Genomic DNA, 24,396 nt, shown 5'->3' with positions numbered 1-24,396 from the left:
TTTGTCCCAGTAGTGTAGAAGCGCCCATATTTATATTCAAATTCTGTCAAAAGTTCTTTTTTTTTTGTTTTTTACATGGTGGTCACCACTTATCAAGGCCTGGAAGCCACTCAGGGATAAGGGTTATTGCGAGTACAGTACGTTAGTGTGGAGATTTAATGAAGTGTTTACTTAAGGAGGCGGTTCATTAGGAATTTGTTAACGTTGGACTTGAAGACATCTAGGTTGTAATCAGGTGGGAAGCAGGCAGACGGAACAGAGTTCTACAGGCGTGCAGTTCTAAGAAAGAAGCTTTGTTCATGGAATCTACGTTTTGATTTAGGCACAGATAAAGAGTGGGGAAAATTTTCACAGGGGATTAAGCTAGACGGGTGTTTTTCATAAAAGATTGGTGAGGGGGGACCAGAGAATGGAATTCAGACGAGCACCTGCCATGGAAATAACGATAAAACAAGGATAGGCTCGCAACGTCTTTTCTGTGGGAGAGAGGTTGCAGGGTAGAGAAAAGGGCATCCCCCACTAAGCCACGAAGTCTATTTTGTACTCTGTCAAGGCAGGATAGGCTGTTTTTAGCAGCTCCTTTGTTTAATTTTCAGTGTTTATGAAAACAAAAGTATGAAGTCAAAAACAAAAAATCTTTTCAATCAGAAAATAATTTTGTAATAATTTACTTAATTTTTGTTTTATTATTTAGTCACTTTGGGGTTATATTTTCTGCTCCTCGATGTTGTCTATAATATATAAATTTATAAGCATGCATTGTAGAAATTATTCTGTATAGCTAAAAGAATCTTGAAACCTGTAAAATTCGCAAACCAAAATAGCTGGACAATCATATAATTAAAGTTCTGTATTTTGCAAGAACATTTGTGCATTTTGCAGGCTTCTAAATCTGTTAGCAGCCACGAATAGTTCTTTCTTTAACAGTAGCTATTTGAAAATTCTGTAGGTTAGTGCTTCCTTTTATTATAAAAGCTGAATGTTCAATATTTCTTGGTAAATATCCATAGTACAATCTTCTTGAACAATCATATTAGCATTACAAGTTGATTTTTTTCTTTTGAGATAATTGTTATTTTATCAACTTGCATGAACAGAGCTATGTAAAAGATGCTTGAAATCGTTTGAATTATTCAAATACCACCAGTAGTTTAAAAGTTAAAATTTTAAGTGCCAAAATTTAGACTTTTCCGTGGACATTTTTCTTTAGAAAAAGTAGGCTAAGAAGTTCAAGATTCTGTAGGTTAGTACTTCCTATTATCATAGAAGATAAAAAGTTCAATATTTCTTGGTAAATATCCATTGTATAATATTCCTGAACAATAATATGAAGGTCCTTCTAGACTGAGTATGGATCTTGAAGAATCCCAATTCAATTATTATGGCAAGTTGAATGGAGAATAAGCCCAGGTATGTTTTCCAGTCAGAAGTATTAATCTGTATTGCACTTTTGAGGAATTTCAGCAGTAGCATTAAGTAACTTGATGCCTACTTCAAAGTAATAAGGTGAAAATGCATTCTCTTAATTGGACTTCCTTCAATAAAAATTGACATCTTCTTGCAAATGAAAAATGATGCAACTAAATTGAGCCTGTAAAACATCAAATCTCATTTGAAATAATATCTTGCGTTATTTTGTCTGAATAATGGGAAATGTTTATATAGTTTCCATCATGCAACAGTATGTCAGCATTCGAATTCCATTGTCTCAATGCATAAGTTAATGCAATTTCTCTATTCAATCTGATTGTGTTTGTTGGCGGACATTTGAATATTGATACATTTGTTATGGCTCCAAACTTAAATAACAAACTTTATTACTAGTGTTACGTAAGGGAGGGAGAAGAAGAGGATTTGACTTGGACACTTTACTTGAGGGATACTGGTACCCTGATGATGACGTGTCCATTTTACTAATGAAGAGAAGAAGTTTACGACGATGAGAGAGAGAGATATTACGAGTGTTAAGAGACGAGAGAACGGGACCCAAGATCCCTTAAACCGTTTGTCTAGTGGTTAGGACGCTTGTTGTGTATTTATGTGTTTTCAATTAAAGAAAATTCATACCTGGTTCCGCTGCTCTGGGAGAGTCTTCATCTGGGTGGAGCTCTCTTGCTGTTTTCGCCGGAATACACAAGATGAAGACAGATGTTGGGTTTTCAACCTTTTATTCTCCCAGGCATGATCTGCAGATGCCACCATCGATGGTCTCCACTGTGGGTACCTACCATGTCCCACATCTGGGGCGCGCATCTCCCCCCTTACTAAGGAGAGAACCATTTTAGACTTCTGCTCGGCTCGGAATTTTCTGAGAGACTCAACGTTTCACCAACCTTGCCACGTAGCATCATATGACATCCGTTTAGATTAAACGTCACTTCCTGCAACGTGGATTAACTACAAAAATATCTCTCTGACCTCCTCCCAGCCTCTCCCTCTCTCTCTCGATCTACTATCTAATAGAGACACAGAGAGAGAAAATAGAGAGAGTATGAAAGAGCCAGAGAGAGAGAGAGAGGAGAGATGCTCTTTAACACTAGTCTCCTTATGAAGTTTAACTGGATTGGAATTTGTTCATAGTTCAATCGACCACTGCCATTTCAATGTAGGATATGATATAAAGTCTATGCCACCTTTTCTAACTGACATACTCTAAAAATAAATATTTGGGTAAGAAGGCACACTATTTGTCCATATCCACAGCTGCCACCTCAGATGATCATCCCAAAACATGTTGACAAGATTACATCTAACCATAAGATCAGCTATGCTCTAGATCTCTAGCTTCCCCTAACCATGATTATCTTGGAATCAAAGATGGTATTCTGATCCCCCATTAAAAATATGCACTTCAGATGTGCGATGAGCTCTACCAGCTTCCCCAAAAAAGGACACCCTCATTTTAACAGCTGAAACACAATATTTTATGGCAATAATCGCAATGACTAGCCTGTCCCCATCTTCTCCATACTTTTTTTTTTTTTTTTACAAGGAGGTCACCATTTATCAAGGCCCGGAAGTCACTCAGGGGTAAGGGTTATTGCATGTACAGTACGTTGTACGTTAGTGTTGAGATTTCATAAAGTGTCTACTTAATGGGGCGGTTCATCAGGAATTTGTTTACATTGAATTTGAAGACATCCAAGTTGTAGTCAGGTGGGAAACAGGCAGACGGAACAGAGTTCCACTGGCGTGCTGTTCTAATAAAGAAGCTGTGTTCATGGAATCTACGTTTGTATTTAGGCACAGATAGAGAGTGGGGAAAATTTTTGACAGTGGCTTCAGCTAGACGGGTGTTTTTCGTAAAAGATTGGCGAGGTGGGACCAGAGATTGGAGCTCAGACGAGCACTTGCCATGGAAATAGCGGTAAAACAAAGACAGGCTCGCAACGTCTCTTCTGTGGGAGAGAGGTTGCAGGGAAGAGAAAATGCATTTTACAGGCAAAGGAACATTCTTCCCTTGGGGATTCCAATACACTAAGATGGCATCAAAGTCTAGGACCATCTTGTTTGAAGACATCAGGTTTCTTGTATTCAAAATACCGAAACATAGTCAGAGTTACTTTAAGCAAAGTTGCACTCAGGTTTAAAGTTTGCCCATAAAAGGATGCCAATGCAATACATCATGCTCAATGTGGCCAGTTATCTGCTATGATGGTTGCTGCAAATGATGTGGCCAACCTTCAAAGGAAAGTTTCAAGGTCAAATAAAAAGAGGCATAAATAAAAATTGGGGCTCATTCCCTTGCATTCTGGTAAAATTATCCAGGAAAGGATTTTTCATAAATGTTCTCCCTGGTATTACTGGTTTGAGAGCCTCCAGTATTTGTCAAAGGAATTCATGCAAGCACCTGGAAGCCTTATCAATGTTGTTATGAAAGGGGATTCGGGAAGTAAAATGGGTTCTTGATATCTTTTTCATCTATTTGACTAGCAGGGGTGCCTGGCGTTGCCCAGGTATTTGTAGGTATTTAAAAAAAAAAAAAAAGAAAAGCTGGATGCCATACCGTAAAGGAGGAAAAGAAGATAAGAAAAAAGAGTTGGTAATTTACTTTTGCCTAGGTGGAGGAGACAAAATAAAAAAACTAAAAAAAAAAAGGTAACCATTACGCCACAGCGGATAGCGAAATGAATGAGTTGGTAATTAAGTAAAGAATCACGCATGCACAGAAGTGAACATCTGGCTGTAGACCAGTTAAGCTTCACACTTTCTGTTGTTTTAATTATTTGTTTTCCCGTGATGTTCGGGGAAACCAGCTCCCCCACCCCTACCCCAAAAAAAGAGGAACAAATCTGGCAGTGTCCAAATGAATAGCAATTGTCTGATATGAAGGGTTTTCCCCACATTGATCAAACCTAATTGCCTTCAAAACGTCCCGGCCCAGAAGATCAAGCGGATGCCTTTGCTTCGATTAGTTTCACTTTATTTATACGAGATAGGCAAAGAAACACTCAAAACGAGGGAATTATTTAAAACTCAATCAAAAAAAAAAGATAGAGAAGATGTCCGTTTGCAAATCGGATCTAGGAAGTATAAGGAAACCTCTCTCGGAATCCAACCGACGCGAGAAGGCCGACAAAAATAACTTTCACGGACATACACAAACGTGCGCACACATTTTGCCTTTTATATATTAGACTAGCGGGGGTACCCAGTGTTGCCCGGGTGTTTGTAGGTGTGTGTGGGGGCAGGGATAAAAAAGTTTTGGTAAGTAGTTAGGATCGAACCTGGAACGTTGAGGTGAGGGTGGAAAAGAAAGTGTAAAAAAAACCTGACAACTTACCCACTCGCCCACGAAGGGAAAATAATAATTGACAGGTGTGTGATTTTAATGATCACGCTATAGAAGTCCCGCAGAGAACATTTACTGTAAGACAGTTTTTCTGGTTTCGTTTCCCAACTTTTTGTTTCACCAAAATGTGGGATGGGGGGCCAGCTCCCCTTAAAGAGGAGAGTGTGCATATGAATAGCAATTGTCTGATACAAGGAGTTCCCCCACATTGATCAAACATCCATTGCTTTCTGAACATACCCAGCTTTCGTACCGGGAACCACACCTTCGTTTCAGATCAGTTTCGTTTTTATACGAAAAAGCCGGATCAACACAAGAGGCGCCGAAATAGCAAGAATCGTGTAAAATTCGACGTGAATAAATCTAGACATGATGCAAGTTCGCAAATCGTAGATATTATCTAGGGGGTATATAAGCACTTCTAAGTGATAGTAACCTCTCCCCCCCCCTTGGAAAGCCTGGCGAAAAAAGCCTTTTTTGGACATACAAAAACTCTCGCACACGTTTTGCCTTTTATATATTTAGATGGATGTCTGAAAGGAGTTTCTATTTCCCTCTTTGCAAATCCATGCAGACAGATAATGGGTTGATTTTAAAAATGTCCTATAGTTTAAAGGGGAGACTTTTTCTTTCTTTTTCCCTCAAAAAGTAGACAGGGATTGTCTTCTTTTTGGCTCGACATAACTTGTCCTGTTGTAGAGGCTTTCGAGCTGGTAGAGTGCATGCATGTGTCTGTTTGGGTAGATATAATGTGGAGGCTGGTATTTGCAGAATGAGGACACTTTTTCCAAAGTTGTTATTCTGAGTTCAAATATGTCAGGGATGATATGTTCTCCATGAAAGAATGAGTAATTTTTTTTCTCCCCTTTGCTCCTATCCTCTTTTTCACTTTCCTTTTTTTCTTTTTCTTTTCTGAGCCGTGGGAGAAAGTTTATGTATAACTCTTCTTTACTGGCTCTATCTTGTTCCTCAGGAGGTTCTGTACTAGCTGCGGCTGTTCCTGCTGTGATTGGATGAGTATATGCTGTTGTCCTTGGGCTAAGACAACAGCATATTCTTTTCATTGTTTTGACTCCCAGGTATATATCCATTAATATCCTATATACTTTTATATAGCGATGTGTTTCTTGTTTGATTCACTGTGTCTAAGTGTGTCGGATATATACTCGAGAGTCAAAAGGGTGAGGAAAGTATTCTGTTGTCCTAGTCCTAGTGATGACACTGGTAAATGCAGTTCAGTTTTTCTGCTCTCCATTGTCTTCCATTCATCCTCTGCTCTTCTCAGGACTCCATTGACTTTGAGGGTAATGTTGGAGTAGCAGTTGGGAATAGAGCTGGCCTCAAACTAGGATGTTGGTGGCACTTGTTAGCTAGTGATTGTCTTTTTAGGGCAGTTCTTTGCAATATGGCATTACTTCTAGCAAAACCAGCAGTGTGGACAAACACATTATACACTGATCATATATTCCAACTTTATTGCTACAGAACCACTGGAATTATATTAAAGCCTTGCTTCTTCAGCATCATAGTGAACATGTAGTCAGCCCTATGGATTCGCTCCTCGGCATTACCATGCCTACTTACTCCACATCCCTAAACTGACTTAAGTATACGTCCAACGTTCTCCTATTGCTCTAGTATTTAAGATATAGCTTCACTATCCCTCTATTCATTTAGCATTACAAGCGTATGCTGTATTTTCATAGACATCGACAATATTATATACTTAATGTGCTTCAATAAGTCATATCTTTTTTATTTGTGGGTCAATTTTTAAAAGAATTACATTGATGGAAAGAAAATAGAATAAGCATTCCAATGATGTTAATTTATTTTTATTTTATGCGTTTAAGTTTTTTATGCTCTAAGTTAAAAATGAAAATAACGGTAAAAAATGACGACAGCAAAAAGGGAAAATGTTTTTTTCAATGTTTACATTTTATACATTACGTTTGGATGTGTGGGGTTAAATTTGATTGGATATGGCTGAAATTTTACAGGCTATATAAGCATAGAAGTCCATCTCTACTGGACTTTGATTTATATGTACTTTCACTTAACAATTAAATAAAAAAAGATATTGTGAAACTTGAATTTAATTTGAAAATACTATTTGAAAAATAGCACGGTAACATAACTGCATAAGCACAAAACTAACTATTACCAAATACAAGATAAGTTGCTCTTCTACCTAGTTGGATAAGTTTTTAGTGTATTTATTTAATATAAAATGTTTGTTTATTTCGACAATTAGTGTCGAGCGTTACACAAGCACAAGAAAAATAGCCACATGGTATCTCATGTCTTTGAAATCTCGACAGCGACTTAAAAATATACAAAATACTATTAGAAACCCAACCAATAAATGTTCTTGTGACATTTATTGGTGGGTTTTTAATAGTATTTTGTATAATTTTTTTTATTTTTAACTCATTGTTTCCTGAGCTGGCAGACCTTGAAACGTCAAGCCCCAAACCATGCAAGAATTGAAGGAAAACATCAGGAACGAAATAAGGGAATTAAATTGCAATCTAGATATTCTGCAATCTGTCATGAATAATGTTTTGGAAAGAGCACAAAGATGCAAAGCTGAACATGTGCAACATTTAAAAGGCGTTATTTTTCATAAATAAAGATTGTTTGAATTTTCCATTTTTTTAACAAAATATTCAATTTAGTCAGATTGCGTTAAAATTACGGAAAGACATCATCAAAAATAAAGAATCTATTTAAGTTCAAAACACTTCAGTGATTTTTTTTGGACACCCTGTACATGCTTTGATGATCCTTAAGGGTCATCTTACATAAACCCATACCAGATTGCTATGCACATCCCCAGGGTTTACAGACACAGCTAGCCCTCGCTACACACCTAGACATAACTATGCCTCACTACAGAATGATGCCAATTCTAAAAAAAAAAGTCCTGCTCGAATTGTAATTTAATTAAATTTCATAACTTAATGACACACATTTATTTATTGTGGACTATTATTCTCATCTTCTAATTAATGTTTCACAACGTTTCAGCCAACTGTTCCTCTGGCTTTTGTCCGGTAGTTAACTGTGACGAGATGGGAATGTTGAATATCCTAACTCTATCCTCAACAATTACTGCCTTCCATAGTTGTTGTCATCTCATCATGTTTTGGCTAATTAAACCTCTGGCCGGCTTTGGGTAGGATTGGAAGCGCTATCTTCAGACAATGCTCATCTGGAACTGAAGAGATTCAACATTTCTATCCACTGCGCCGAAGGGCGATCAAGGTTGGATTTTTTTGTCTTATAAATCCAAGTTTATTTTTATCTGATCTTCCATTGTTGGGTCCGTACTGAATGATATATTATTTAATTAATTGAAATTCTTTTCTTTTTTTTTAGATGAGTAATTAGTACTATTTATCCATTTATATATTTCAGACTATATTATGGACTATTAGTGAAACAACTAGAAAAAGATGAGGATAATAGTCCGCAATAAATAAATGGTTGGTTGTTGGTTGTTTTTGTTTTACGGCATATCAACCCTTTTCAGGTTATTTAATGCCGAATCCAGTTATTTTGAAGAAAAGTTTTTTTAATAGAATATATTTGTTGTTTTCAAATCGGTTTCTATTTAACCCATTGTTGGGACCCTAACAGGTACTACCACTCTGGGTCAGAGTGGACCTGGGAGCAATGGCAATTAAAGGGTGGCTCCACACTCCCCAAAGCCCGCAAGCTGGGGCCTCACCACTGGATATAGTTTAAGGATATCCAGGACCATAAATAAATGGACAAATAATACAAATTACTCATCTCAAAAAAGAATTCCAATTAATGAAATAATATATCATTCGATATGGACTGACAATGGAAGATCAAATAACAAAAAAAAAAGTTGGATTCATAAAACTAAAAACGCCAACCTTGATTGCCTTTCGGTGCATTGGATAGAAACGTTGAATATCTACAGTTGCAGGTGAGCATTTTCTAAAGCTAGAGGTTTCAATCCTACCCAAATGCTGGCTAAACAAACATGATGAGATGACAACAACTATGGAAGACAGTAATTGCTGAGGATGCAGTTAAGAGATTCAGCTGTTCTATCCCATCATGGTTAACCACCAGAGGAAAAGTTGGCCGAAACGGCGTGAAACAACAATTAGAAGATGGGGATAATAGTATGCAATAAATAAATAAAATAATACAAATTTCTCATCTCAAAAAAAGAATTCCAATCAAATATTAATGACACACGTCTAAAAAATCTGGGTAAAATTGTATTATAATCTCTCCATTTTACAACGATGACAATTTGGTACTAGTGCACTTATTGATCTGCTCTGAAATAATAGCCTTATTATTGAAAAAGCCATTCTTAACATGGGGAGGATAGGGTGTTTTGTACCTATTCTGTACTTTAACCTTACAATTGAATAAAAAAACATATCATAAAACTTTAATTAAACTTGGAAATACGATTTAAAAAATAGCACGGATCAGTAAATGCACTAGCACCAACAATTTTTATAATGTTCGACCCAAATCATTTTAATCGTTCCATTTCATTTATTTTTCTTTTGAATGTGCATTTAAACTTCTTTATAACTCAACAATGCCTTAATTGTAATTTACTCTTTCCATTTTATGGTGACAATAATTTTCTAAAATCCAACTCTTTCTTCTTACCAAGGCTTGAAGGCCACGCAAGGATAAGGGTTAATGAATGTAGTGAAGTAATCATTAATGGTGGAGGTTGGGTAGAATTTGGATTATGTACCTATTTACTATGCCTCCCCACGGGACAGAGTTAGACAGCAGGGTCGTTTTTTAACGTGGAGAAAAGGTACAAAAATAAAAATTGTCTCAGTCGTGAAGGATTTCTCCTCCACCGAAAGAGAACAAGAAATAGAAGTGCAGCATCTGAAGAACAGATACTACACTTTGATCTTGTCCCGAAAAGGGACAGATCAACAAGAACTTGTTTACATTGGACTTGAAGGCTACCATATTGTAATCAGCCCAGGAGCAGGCTAGTAGGACAGTATTCCACAGGCGGGTAGTTCTAGGAAAAACTGCTTTCTTCATGGAATCTTCATTTTTGTTGAAACTGATTATAGCTAGTCGAGTGTTTCTTTGGGTTTTTTTGTAAGCATTTGGCAAGGGGGTGGACCATAGATTGGAACTCAAGCATTTGTTATAGCATTTGATTAGGACAACAGCATGTTCAGAATATTTCTTTATTACTATAGCAAGGATCTGTCTTTTATGATAACCTTAGCATGTGAAGCAGTAATGATCAGATACTCTAATGAGGTTTCTGCCTGTGGTTGAAAATTAGAGGGAATTGTTTGTTGAATCCAAGTTGGAATATAATGTGACCAATGACCAAATAGTTTAGCGTTATCTGTTGAAACTTGTCAGTACTAAAATTGCTGACCATTCGGGAATTTCAGGTACTGTATTTGTTTCCAGTTTCCTTATACTTCTCCCGGCCACTGAACTTAATCAATGTCTATTCAGGAGAGGAGTGGTTGAGGATTGTACAACCCTTGCCTTACAATTACATGCACAATTACCCTTACAGGGAGTATCCATTGTCTTTTGAGACTGAACGGAGACATTCATCGCAAGATACATCATGGTGATTGGGTAATGTGGGAATGGTTGATTGCCTATTGTTAACCCTTATTCTATGCTGGCTGTTAATTTTTTAATTCCTAGTTTCCTAATATAAACAAATGCAACAATAGTGTCTTCAAGGATTATGGAATTCTTCTTTGCCCTAACTGCTTTTAATCAATGCTTGAAACCCATGTTTGAATGTTTGTATTGTTTTTTTTATATAAAATTTGTTTTTTTAGACATCGTAGCCAAAGGGTTAATCACACTATTATAAATTTTCCAGTTGCATTCTTGTCTCAGTATAGCTATGCTTTTTCCAGCTATAATTTAGTCCGTTTATAACTAATGCATAGCAGTTGAAATGGCAGCATTCTTGCTGCTTATGTGCAATAACAGGTGCACAAGTGTAATGAATGATTTCGAGCATGCAACTTACTTATTTCCACGTTTTTAATACATTATTTTTTTTTTTTTTTGCATATTGTCCAGCAAGGAGATACAAGTATTTTCCTAAAGCACATCTAGGAAGATCTATTCGTTTTATATATATTTTTTCCTTTTTTTATAAAAAAATGTTCTGATTTTCAGTGGAAAAATTTATTTTCAAAAGAAAAATGTTTATTTTTTGGCATTGTACATTTTATAAAAAAATTTCTAACCTTTTCAGTGAAACAGTTATTATTTCCAGGAAAAAGTTTATTGGAGAGGGGGGGGGGGATATAGGCAAGCATTGTACCAAAGTTTTTTCTTATGTGTACAGAATCTTGCACAATCTTTTTTCTTTTGGGTGGGGGGCAAGAAATGCCTTTTCTGTGAAAAGGAACAGAATGTTCTTGAATGTTCTGTTGCATAGGCAGAAACTTGAAGTGTCCCCAGCTTCTCCATTGGAAGTGTACAGTGAAGCAGTAGCAGCCTGGGGGGTAGATTCAGTGACTAGTACGATCAGCATAAACACCAGCTTTTTGCCATAGATTTATGCTGATACAAACAATTATACAAACCCGATCAGCATCCCTGCATGAGCTGTCACCCAAGCCTTGGCCAGTGTATTTAAGAATAGATCGAGTAAATATTATTGTTCGTTTCTTCTACTTATAAATGTTTATAAACATATGCGTCTTAATATTTTTCAGAGGCTTAAGATAACAAAGATCCATGACACCTGTCTATAGAAACACTCGTATTTTATAAAATTGGAGATGCAATTTATCTGAATCTGTTCTTGTTGCTAATGGTAGCTGTTGTTTGATTTCTTCATTTTAGTGCTCGGAGCACATTTCCTAGCTATGATCTGATAACTTATTTTTCTGGTGACATTATCCTTCACCAGTTTAACCCTTGAAGACACAGAAAATTACATTTTTTTAAATAGTTTACAAATAAACAAGTGAAGCATGCCTGGTCCCCATTGAGTGCACAGTGAACGAAGCATAAAAAAATGACTAAGTTCAGCATTCACCCCCCCCCATTTAGCCTCAAAAGTCCCCAGGGGATGTCATATCCTTGTGAAAATGAACAAACTGTTCAGTTTTAGGCCTTAACATATGTAAATTTGAGTTCTGCACCATGCAAAAAAAGAAATGACTAAGTCCATCATTTGCCCAACCCCATTTAGCCCCAAAGGTCTCCAAGGCCATAACATATTTAAATTTGAGTTCAGCACCATGCAAAACTGCTGCTAAATAGACATACACAGAAAATTTGGGACAAATATGGTAAAATAGTCCCAAAAATGGAATGTTTTTATTAGCCTTAAAAGAGCCCCTGGGGCACACCCAAGGTTATCGCGAAGTATAGACAAACAAAATTATATAGAAACCAGTAAGTTACAATTTTTCACAAAGTTTTATAAAAATCCAAGGCATCAATTTTTTAATAAGCACAAGTGTGTCAATATTAGCCATGTTAACTTGAAAGACACCCCTAGAGGAGGCAACTGGAGTTTTCCCAGAAAATCAGTTCTGTTACTTTTTTACTCATATCATATTTAATGTTTGTGCAAAATTTCAAAAAATTCCAAAGCGTAGTTATAGTTATTGAAAAAAGTGTGAACAGACGAACGGACAAAGGTGAATTTAAAGGTCCACTCGGATCAAAAAGTCAATCCATGTAACATGTTTTTAAGATCTTTTTGCGCAACAAAGTATTAACAACAACTACTTGCTATGATATTCAAAAAGTATGTTTGCAGTTGTAAATATGTATAAAACACCATAGACAATAGACAAACAAAAAATAAAAATTTCTTCACTAATAGAATAGTAGAATTATTTCAATGTTTTAAGATCGAGTTTATTCATGAAACTTAATTTTAAAAAGAAAAAAAAATGAAACTTACAAGTGCTAGATTACAAAAGAAATTTTTAGGTCTTTAAAAGAATTTTGTCTGACATTTTTTTTTAAATAGTATTTTTTTTAATAGAATTTTATATTTAAAAATGTGTAAATTATGCTGGTGATCAAAATAATTTATTTTCCTACTCCAAAAAAGCTTTGTATATATTGAATATTCAGTTATTATAAAAAAACTTATTTAATTTATAAAAACATTTAAAAGTTTGAGAATTTTTAGATGTGGATTGATAATTTATATGGATTATCTGTTTTTATCTTGGATTTTGTTCTCAGAACTGTTTGGTGACTGATACAGCCTATAACTTTCTTCATCTGAATCTTTTTGATCCCCCGACAAAAGGAGGGTGGACCTGTAAATTCACCCTTGCCATTCGTCTGTCCGCACTTTTCTCAATAACTATGCCATGGAATTTTTTGAAATTTTGCAAAAACATTAAACATGATAGGAGTAAAATATAATGGAATGGATTTTCCGAGAAAACTCCGGTTGCCTCCCTAGGGGTACTTTTCGGGTTAAAATGGCTAAAATTGACACTTTTGTGCTTATTAAAAAAAAATTGATGCCTTGAATTTTTATAAAACTTTCTGAAAAATTATAACTTACTGATTTCTATATAATTTTGTTTGTCTATACTTCACAATAACTCTTGGGTGTGCCCCTAGGGATTCTTTTAGGGCTAATAAAAACATTCCATTTTTGGGACTATTTTACCATATTCGTCCCAAATTTTCTGTGTATGTCTATTTAGCAGTTTTTCATAGTGCTGAACTCAAATTTAAATATGTTAGGGCCTTGATGATTTTGGGGCTAAATGGGAAGGGCCAAATGATGGACTATGACATTTCTTTTTTTGCATGGTGCAGAACTCAAATTTACATATGTTAAGGTCTAAAACTGCACCGTTTGTTCATTTTCACCAGGATTTGACGTCTCCTAGGGACTTTTGGGGATTAATGCCTCGTTCACTGTGCACTCACGGGGGACCATGCATGCTTCACTTAATGAACTCTGAAACCTTTCACTTGAACTTGGGAAGCTACAGAGAATTTCTAATGAAACCCTTTATTTAATCCATGAGGGTAGTTTGTTCTTATTTCGTCAGCCATGACTAGGTAGAAGTCTTAAGTGATTCGAAATTGTATTCTTAGTATTGCTCACAATGAGGATTTAGCCATCACCCTCACAATGATTGTTATGTAGATCTCTTTTTTATACTTTATCCATTATACAAAGATAAGATAATCGTCCTATATTACTCTTGATCTTGTTAAAGAGTTATTGACTCAGTGAAAAGCCACACGGTAGGAACAGCCTGTTATTTACTAAATTCAGAGTTAAAAAAATAATGGATTTTAATATAAATAATATGATGTCAGTGATTTTATTTCAGATTGATATTTAACATAACACATCCTTTCCATGAATTATTTTTAAATCTTGCACATTTTTTATTATAAAAAAATTAACAGTAATAATGAAAAAGAGGTGTCAATGAGCAAAGTGTTAACGAATATTGAAAGATTTCCATGCCCCACTGAGTAAGTACAGTGAATAAATAATATAAGTCTTAATGAAGTCTTAATTTATTATTTTATTAATATTCGAAAGTGGCATATCATAATAAATGTTTATTTTCTCTTGTTTTTACAGGTAATCTAGTTTTAAAAAATACTTATCTAAGTATTTAAATGGATGGGAATTTCTTACTGAAAAAAAAGAGGACATATGAACATAAATGCATGGAATTAAAAAGAAATAATTCAATTTAAAAGACATTGTTGTAAAGAAATCTTTCTTTACACTGATGTGGATTTTCCTAAATTTTGAAACTTACAAAAGATTTGCTCATTAAAGGTTTTGAACATGTGACAATATCTTAACACTAAATAGAAACGATATTGTTACTTAAGAGACAGTCATTGCGTAAATGATCATTTCTAAACAATGTATATTTGCACTGATATTGGAAATCTGTTTTGTCCAAAGTCTAATTTCTCATATTCCGCTAAACTCTAAGAATTGAAGCATCTTATTTTGAACAGGGATTAAAAAAGAACGGTTTATCTTGTTAAATATGTTGGGGACATTTTCACAGAAAGATCCTTTAAATGAACATATCCAGATAGACATTATGGAGAAGCCATTCTCTTGTTATCTGTGCGGAACTTGTTTTAAACAGAAGCAGACGTTGACAAGGCATATGATAACACACACTGGAGAGCGTCCGTATGCCTGCGAATTCTGTGCAAAATCATTTGCGCAGAAAATTAATTTGCAAAAACATATTCGGAGTCACACTGGTGAAAAACCATATGCATGTGAAATCTGCGGCAAATCCTTCTCTGGCAAAAGTAACTTAAATCAACATTACCGGACTCACACGGGAGAGCGGCCATATTCTTGTGGGATATGTGGCAGTTCATTTTCAGATAAAGGTAATCTAAACTACCATATCACAACACACACTAAAGAAAAACCATACGCATGTGACATTTGTGACAAGTCATTCTCCAATAAAAGTAACTTGAATCAACATATACGAATTCATGCCGGAGAGAAGCCATTTTCTTGTGAAACATGTGGAAAATCGTATTCCACTGCAAAGTACCTCACATACCATGTCAGAATGCACACTGGAGAGAAACCATATGCTTGTGATATATGCAGTGAATCATTTTCGACAATATATCATTTAAACAAGCATATTCGAACTCATACTGGATATGGGACAAAAGGAAAAAAGTAGCAACCCTAGTGGAAGTAAGAGTTCCGCAGTGATGCTGAGTCAAACAGAGCTTAGCAAGAGGAAGTAGCGAAATTCGCAAGATTTATTGTACGACAGGAAAACAAACTGAAATCTTACAACTATCACTATCATTCCAGTAATTGCAAGGGCAACCAGACTCACTTTGAAGAATTTCAAAAACTGTATAAGAAATATGCCCGGTGAACCAAGTCCAAAAGAACTTGAATAGAAGGTTAAAATCTTAAAAAAAAAAAAAAACATCTCTTGGTTCGAATGTATGAGATAGTGGGAGAATGTCTGACACCTGGTAGGATGCTACATCCTCAGCTCGACCAAACTGATAAAATTGAAGAAAAAAAAAGATAATGGACAAAAGAGAAAAAATAGCAACCCTAGTAAAAATCAATGTCTTCAATGATGCTGGTTAAACAGAGATGAGTAACAGAAAATAATGAGATTCCAAGGTCTTTTCATTTTTACAACATGAAAAGAAATTAGAATCTTAGGAAGATCTCAATCATTCAGGAGCAAAAAACTATTTCAAAATCTATTGAGTCAATATGTTTGGGATATTAAGTGAAAAACTACAAACAATTGTACCTAAAGAGATGATGAGAATCTTAAAAAGATCTCTCGGTTGAAGTTTTTAAAATATGTCTGGCATTTAGTAAGGGGCTCCTTTGCTAGCAAAACCAAACTGATAAGATTTTATTTAAAAAAATAGAAAGAAACGACATGTATGCTAAATATGTGGTAAATCTTTTTTGTGGAAACATACTTAAAGCAACATATAAAAATACAGAATAAAGAGAGTTTGAATACCTTGTAGACATTATCCTTATGTGTCTTCCATCTCTCTATACAGAGATTTTTCAGCACACCTTAACAGGAGGATATTTAACACTGCAAGTAATATTTATAAAACAAAACAAAAAAAACAGTGTTTGAAGCTAAAATAAGATTACTTTGGTATTTCCACACACTGGCTATTGTGCCAAACATAATAGCACCAAAATAGATGAATTATTGTTTTTTCATCACAAAAAATTCAGACAAAACTTGAATTGTTAAAATGCATTTATTTATTAAAAAACGATATGAGGGTTTAATTTTTTATTTAAATTTAAATTCTATTATCAGTAAAAGATGATTTATTCTTTAATTATTTAAAGAACATTTTGATAATAATTAACATTGATTTTATCAGCTTTTATCACTTAAGCCTTTCAGTATGGTATTGTATTTTTGAACTGAAACTAATTCTAAGTTCTAGAATTTGGCCAAACTCAGCAAAGCCCACAAGAAAACTAAACAATATGGAAGATGTCCATTAGGATGGAGTAAATTATTATTTTTTATTTGTATTATTTAAATCTTCAGACAACTGTTTTCATCATGAGTGTTATTTCCACAATGTTTTGGTTAATGCAACCTCCGACCTTCTTCAAGTGTGTTTTATTGAAGTCAAAATGAGAACAGTAGTCCGAAGAATACAGATGATATGAATAATCAATCCTCGCAAAAATCTAGAAATGTAATCTAATTTTTTGACGTGTAAACTGCACGAGGAAATAAACAAATTATATTAAATTGCAGTTTTGTTTTTTCTTTTGAAAATTAGATTGGCCAAATATTTAATTTGTTCCCAATATTTTGTAAGCAATATATCGGTCGCTTCTTAATCTATCAAACTGAGACTACACTATCTTCTTATCTTTAAGAGTTTTACATCAGCAGTTTTCTCATTTGGCGCAGCTACAAGATCAAAGAATTTTATATATTACTAGCATGGGTGCCCGGCGTTGCCCAGGTGTTTGGAGATGTGTGTTGAGAAAAAAAAGTGGTAGTAGGAAGACAGGTTCGAACTCGTATCGTGAAGGAGGAAAAGAACGGGGAAAAACCTGACGTCTTTGCAGTTACGACCACTGTCAAACCAGAAGTGACATAGATTTAAATTAAGGCTAGACTTTCGAAAAGAGGGGATGACTTTTAAAAATATCGACGAAAAAAGCGACCTCCTCCCTGTAGAAAAGTGCCCAGTTGAGGGTGAAGAAATTAATGTCTTTAGCCAAGTTTTTGGTATTTGTAGTTCGAAGGGTCGAGCTTCCAAACGATACTGATTTTGTGAAAATCCGTCACCTGTGTCGAAAGTTTTAGGCAAACATGCAAACATACGTTTATATATTGGTAGCTCAAATTCTCGATCCAAACCGATTAAAAAGCTTGCCCTATCTCTGAATACCCTTTATGTCAAATTTCAAATGTTTAAACCAGAAATTGTCTGAGTAATTTGGTAGAGACCGCAGAGGTCAAATTTATTTTAACTTTGACCCTTATTATGACCCCTTAATATTTATTGTTTAGGGCTCACATTAAGTTAGAGCTGTGTCCAAGGAACCTATATCTAAAATTTCAATTGTTTATACCCAAAATTGGCGGAGGAGTTTGGTAGAGTTCTCAAAGGTCAAATCGTTGAACTTTGATCCCTTAACAACCAAATTTCTGGCTGAAAACGGATTACAAAGATTTTCCCAAATCTCATTACCCTGTGTATCGAATTCCAAGTCTGTAGACTGAAAACTGACAGAGTTATTGCGTAGGGAAATGTACACAGACACACACAGACAGACACTTTCACTTTTATAGATATACTAGCATGGGTGCCCGGGTACGAGGTGTATGCTGCACAAGAAAAAACAAAAAAAAACGGTCAATTTTTTAAATTTGACCCCTATTATGACCCCTGAACATTTATTGTTTAGGGCTCCAATCAAGTTATTAAGTTAGATCCATGTCCAAGGATGACGAAAATTTCTGGGGGTGTCGCCAAAACTCGTCTTTTTGGGAAACGATTGGGGTAAAAAATGAGAAAATAATGTCAGGCAACAACACAAAGAGAAATAAAAGGTAATTAATTGAGACCCTGTAAACTGTTTGAATTACAAATGTTTATTTAAAGAAAAAGGTGGCTGGTTGCTTTGAATTCCCAAAAGCTTGTAAAATAAAATTTACTAAGTAACAAATAGAAAAAAAAGTGATAAAAAATCAAAAACAAAAAGGCATTCAATATAAAAAGGAAAAAAGGCAACTGGGCAAAAATTCACTTTAAAATGGTCTCTCAAAAGGGAGACTTTTCAAAATATATAAAATGTTCTTAAAAATCAAAGGCTTACTTGAAGTCTGAATGAACAAGAGAATAAATATTTCAAAAAAAGGGAGTCCTTTAAGACGTGGTTTTTCACAAATAAAACGAACCTTCAAAGTTTTTTTTTATAATGTCTCTCTCGCCCGAAATAGGGTTCCAAACAAATGGTCCACTCTCCTTTTCATGAAGGGTTGTCAGAGTCTCTCTCTCTCCTTATTCCTCCTTTCTTTGGAGTAAGTAGTTTTACTCAAAAATTCTGGCACAGTTCTTATAGTTGGGCTCTCTACCCAACGTTTAAATAAAAACGACGGCACGTCGAATGTTCTTCTTTGAAAGGGAGGTGCTTTACAAAACACTTCAATACATTCCTTTAAAAAAAGCACTCTACTGTCAGAAAAGGATAAAAAATATACCAAATACATTGCCGAAAAACGGTCAGTAACGGAGTCTAAAGGATGCTTCTTCCAAGATGGCCAACCTCCAAACTGATTTTTTTTTAAAAGGTCACATAAAACGGGGCACTGTGGCGTTGCCAGAAGTTCCACAAGGATGGTGATTGGCCAATCGCCAAGGGCAAAAAGGAGGAAGAACAGACAGGTCGTTTCAAATTTGGAGAGAGATGGAGAAAGAGAGAGAGAGGTAAAGAGGGAGATGGGGCGAGAGAGAGGCGCACACACTCACAGGTCAGCTAAACGTCCGACTACGACTACTAGATCCGTGTACCAGGCAAAAAGGGAAAGGGAGTCACAAAGCCAGCGAGTCAGTCGCTCAAGGCAGCCCATCTCCCACTCCACTTGCACTGTGTGATGGCGACAAGAAACTTTAAAGTAAAATTTCAGAAACTCTCCTGACAAGAAAAAAAATTCTTTAACAGAGGTTTGCAAAATTAATATTTTGCTATGGAAATTGAGTATTATATAATAAACCCTTTTTTTTAAATTTTAAACTACCCAGTAGTTACTATAATGTCCTTTTTTTTCTTTCTAACATGAATCTTAAAAAAAATATTAAAATTAGAGAAAGCGAGGTACAATTAAAACAAAATTTACTTTCCCTTTCTTTTTACAAATTTACATTGGCTTCCTCACTTCAATACCACAAATAATCCTCATTCCTTTCACTAATTCTCTTACGCGTTCTGCAGGGTCTAGAACTGGATGTCGAACCTGTCTCCTCCACAATAGCATCATCCATAATTTCCGTACGATCTCTCAAATCAGAGCCTTCCTCGGGGGCTTGCGAGGTTCGATGCGAATGTGTAATAGCCAACTCTAGAGGAAAGAGGTGTTTCAAAGAATGCTCCTGAGAGGAACCATCAGCCTTCCTTATAAGGGCCGATCTCACATGCGAGTCATCCCCCGGGGTAACCTGGATAACCCTGCCCATGGACCAAAAGGGGCGCGATTTAGCTGGGTTTTTGATAAGGACAACATCATCAACCGCCAGCACATCATCAAAATCGGTTTGATACAAATCGCGAGTCAGTTCTCTCAAGCCGAGGAGATATTCCTCATGCCACAAACTCTTAAATTTCTTTAAAAGCGTATCTCTGTGGGTCAAATTCTCCAGAAGATCATCCCTAGAAGGGAAAGGACCTTCAAATGGGGACTCGCTAGACTCTAAAAAAATGGAACTGTTATAATGTGGGCGAATAAACGCGTTAGGGGATATAATCTCCAAACTTGCATCCCCAGAGCACCTTTAAGTGAGGGGACGTGAGTTAATTGCATTCTGTATATCAGACAGAACTGAGAGAAGTTCGAAATAACTCAACCTCTGTCGCCCCACTAGTTTAAAAAGACAACACTTCATGGTCTTTATGAGGCGTTCCCAAATGCTTCCAAACCAAGCCGAATACAAGGGGATAGTGAAGTGCTTGATGTTAAAAGTACTGAATCTCTCCTCGAATTCATCTGCTACAAACACCTGCTTGATTAGGTTGCACCCGCTGACAAATGACCTAGCATTATCTGAATATATATGGGAAGGTACCCCATAGATATTAAAAAATCTAATCAATGCAAGCACCACGGAATGGGTGGACATATCATTAACCAATTCCAAATGGAGAGCCCTTACATTAAAACATGTAAAGAGCAATATATACATTTTCTTTGCCTCCCTACCTTCTCCGACCCACAGATGTCCAGTGAAATCTATCCCCGTGTGGAGGAAAGGCCTCACAAAATTAACCCTGTGTTTAGGCAGATTCGTAACCTTGGGGTATTTGAATGATATCGCATTGTATTTCTTGCACAGAGTACATGAAGAGATAACAGTCTTTACTGCCTGCCTCGACCGGTGTATCCAGAAGCCAGATAAGCAGAGCTTGCTGAGGGTAGCTGCGATGCCTAAATGTTTGCACTTTACGTGGCAATCCAATATAATCAAATTAGTGACATGACTATATCGTGGTAACAAAATAGGGTGTAAAATCTCTGGAGAGTAGTAACTGGACTTGCCGACCCTTCCCCTAGACCTGATCAAACCTCTGTCATCCAGGTACAGGTCCAACCTAGCAACCAGATTAGGAATCCCATGGCTGGAAGGATTCAACAGAAAGGATTTCTCCTGAGAGAGACATGCGGACTGAATTAACCTAAGCAAGTAAATTCTGGCCTCTATCTCAGGTTCAGCTATGGACTTGCGCAGTTTTAGCACAAACCTAACTACATAAGACAAAACTCGCAAGAGTCTAGCCAGGGATGAAAATTTCTCAAAATTCATTACAGGGATAACATCCTGTATCACTGGCGAGTTAGTGGTGGTGGTGGTCAGTACCATCATCTGATTATCAGAACTCAGACAGTTCAGAGCATTCGCAGGCCAAGAAATGCTTTCACCAGCCAACCAGCTGGGCCCTGTCAACCAAAATTGCATCTGCGACTTAAACTTATCCAGCGTGATTCCTCGTGTGATCAGATCAGCTGGATTATCGAGGGTATTCACATATTTGAACACCAGACTGAATCCCTGCTCGGTCAGCCTTCCTATCCCCTCTCGAACATCCCTCAAACGATTCCGAGTGAATATGGATTTTGTCTTAACATTTTCTGACAGAATCCATGCCAACACCACCTGAGCATCCACAGCCACGACTATCTCCTTCACCACTTTTCGTGGGAAGACCTTCAAAATGTTCGAATGCACTTCATTGCCAGAAAGACCGACAGCAATTCCAGAGAAGGCAAAGTTCTCTTTACTAAGGGGGCAACTTTAGCCTTAGAAAATATTAGTTTGGCTGAACCATACTGAAAAACGTAGGCTGCAAATCCAAAGGCCTGTTGTGACGTATCACAAAATATCAACAGCGAGGCAGGTGCAGAGGAGTCAACAACACATCTTGCAAACCTCAAACTGTGAAGAAGTGTTAGATCCCGATACAATCGGTTCCAGGTATTCTGCAAATCTAAAGGCACCTTTTGGTCCCAAGTTAATTGGCTTCTCCAAATTTCACTGAGAAGTATTCTCCCCTTGATGGTTAAGGGTAAACAAAGCCCCAACGGGTCAAAAATGGAAGAATTCTGAGACAGTATACCCCTTTTCGTATCAGCGGCCGGCTCGTCGGAATTAATTACAACACGCAAATCATCCTGTCCTGGGTCATATAAATATCCCAGCACCTTTTCTGCAGGTGAACCATGCGAGACAAAACTGCCATCCGCTTTCATACATGCTGTCAAGTCCTCACTATTCGAGTTACAGGACCTCAAAGAAAAATTACCCTCCTGCATAATTCTCCTTGCATCCTGGTATAAGTCTAGCAAAACATTTGGAGAGGCATGTGTCTTTACGAGGTTGTCCACATAGAAATTGCTCAACAGCATCTCCCTACACAAGCTGGGGGGATATTTCTCAACATGATGCTTAATGACAAAGTTGAGAATAAAAGGGCTAGCTATAAACCCGAAGATTAGAGTCTTATAACGATAACACACAAGTTCATTGTTAAATCTCACAAAAAAAACAAAAACGATTCTTGTCCCTCTCAGTTTCCAACCGAATCATCAGGACGGCCTTACGTACGTCTGCCAAAAGGACATATCGATCCATCCTGAATTTCAATAATAAATCCAACATATCCATAAAAAGATTAATTCCTGGGTACACACAGTCATTCAAAGAAGGCCGTCCTCCCGTTCGCAATGAACAGTTAAATACAGGCCTGATCTTAGTGGTGCTCACTGTTGCTGAGACCATCTGCCTTCACAACAGGTCGGTGAGGAATCCAAGTGTAATGGCTGAAATCCTCCGGATCCACCCGCACTCTTTCGATTATATCCTCCTTTTCTTGCTCAAAAAAAAACTGAAAATAACTTTTATACAAATCTTGTTTGGTCAAACGGGTGACAACCCGATCAAGTACCTTTAACGCTACCTGATGATTGGATGGAACTAAAGGTAATTTGTCCTCATCCCAGGGTAAATTAACATAGTAGCAATTGTTACGATATGAGATTGAATCGCGAAACAATGCTATTTTATCTCGATCATAATCGCTAACCGAATCCTCCACAATACCTAATGTCTCTAAACTAAATAGTTTATCTATCGATCTTTCTACAGAGGATTCAGAAAAGCTGTCCAAGGGATCGAAATACTTCGACTTTGGATCAAGGACAAAATAAACATGTGTCACAGGACATTGGGCATATTCCGAGATAACCTGGCTGTAATTGAGGCCACTAACAGTTGCACCTTCCTCAACAGACATCATAAAATCTGCCACATCACCAAAGGGGACTAGGCCTTGAGGAAACTCGAAGGCGGAACCATTCATACAGGGAGTCAGCTGCATGTCCCATGTACTTTAACAAGTCTACGCCTATCAACCCATACTGCAATGCTATCATCTCGAACACATGACAGATCAGCAGCCAGCTTGAGGCCACAGGCCCACATATTTTCGACCGCGGCATTAAGACCGCTCATATGGAACTGCAGATCCAATCCCTTATCCACAAGGAAAGCGACAGAACATTCAGAGCTCGGTAATTGTACGCACAAATCAAGCTCATGCAAACTCCTTTGTGCAGCACCAAGGAAGGTTTTGATAGTAAAATTCCTCCTCTTCATGGTCACCGAGCGACAATTCAAAATATCCAATACTCCATCAGATAAATAGGAGCCCTGGCTGCCTGAATCCACTAAACAATGAAAAGTCTTTTCTACATCACCGCAAACTAACTTAATCTCTATTATAGGCAGAAGAAGATTTGCATCCCCCATCTGCAGGCAAGGATTAGCCGTCAACTGAGCCTTCCCCATGTCAGGGCACAAAGCACCTGCATGTTCACAGCTCTGGCACTTCCAGCATGGCCGGAGGCGACCTTTATTACCCGGACAACTCTCGGAGGTATGAGCAGGGCTAGTGCAGCGGACGCACAACTTAACAGCCTTGCAATGTTGTAGACGGTCTTTAAGCAATGCATACTTAGTACAATAATAAGCAGCATGAGTGTTGCACCGGCAAAAATTGCACTTATATTGCACCGGCTCGGACTTCACAAAGAAATTCTCCAACGTGGCGGGCTTCTTGCTGATACTACTAGATTTGAACTTAGTACTGAAGGGTCTCTGTTTGACAACCGGCCTTACAGGAAAGCTCGGCCCAGTTCTAGTGATTTCCAACGTACGAATCACGTCCGAATAGTTGTCCAGAATGTCGCTCAGAGAGGGGTAGTTATCACCCACCAAACGAATAATCTCCCGTCTAAACAACGCAGGGAGTTTTTCGAAGATAATACAAC

The 24,396-nt window shown here is 36.9% G+C and overlaps 1 protein-coding gene across 1 annotated transcript in view; it reads left to right on the top strand.

Moving 5' to 3' along the window:
• The window catches only part of LOC145269439 (uncharacterized), a 34,966-nt gene extending 18,638 nt beyond the window's left edge, over nucleotides 1-16,328 (top strand). The window contains exon 2 of the mRNA XM_080125118.1: nucleotides 14,406-16,328. Coding sequence (XP_079981244.1) covers nucleotides 14,830-15,501 — 672 coding nt within the window. The 5' untranslated portion in view covers nucleotides 14,406-14,829 and the 3' untranslated portion in view covers nucleotides 15,502-16,328. The remainder of the gene's footprint in view (nucleotides 1-14,405) is intronic.
• Nucleotides 16,329-24,396: the final 8,068 nt, after the last annotated feature.

The sequence above is a fragment of the Euprymna scolopes genome, chromosome 45, assembly GCF_053919585.1.
Source record: "Euprymna scolopes isolate OS-2025 chromosome 45, ASM5391958v1, whole genome shotgun sequence".
Taxonomy (NCBI): Eukaryota; Metazoa; Mollusca; class Cephalopoda; order Sepiida; family Sepiolidae; genus Euprymna; species Euprymna scolopes.
Note: the sequence above shows the minus strand (reverse complement) of the source record. Positions and strands in the feature narration are given on the sequence as shown.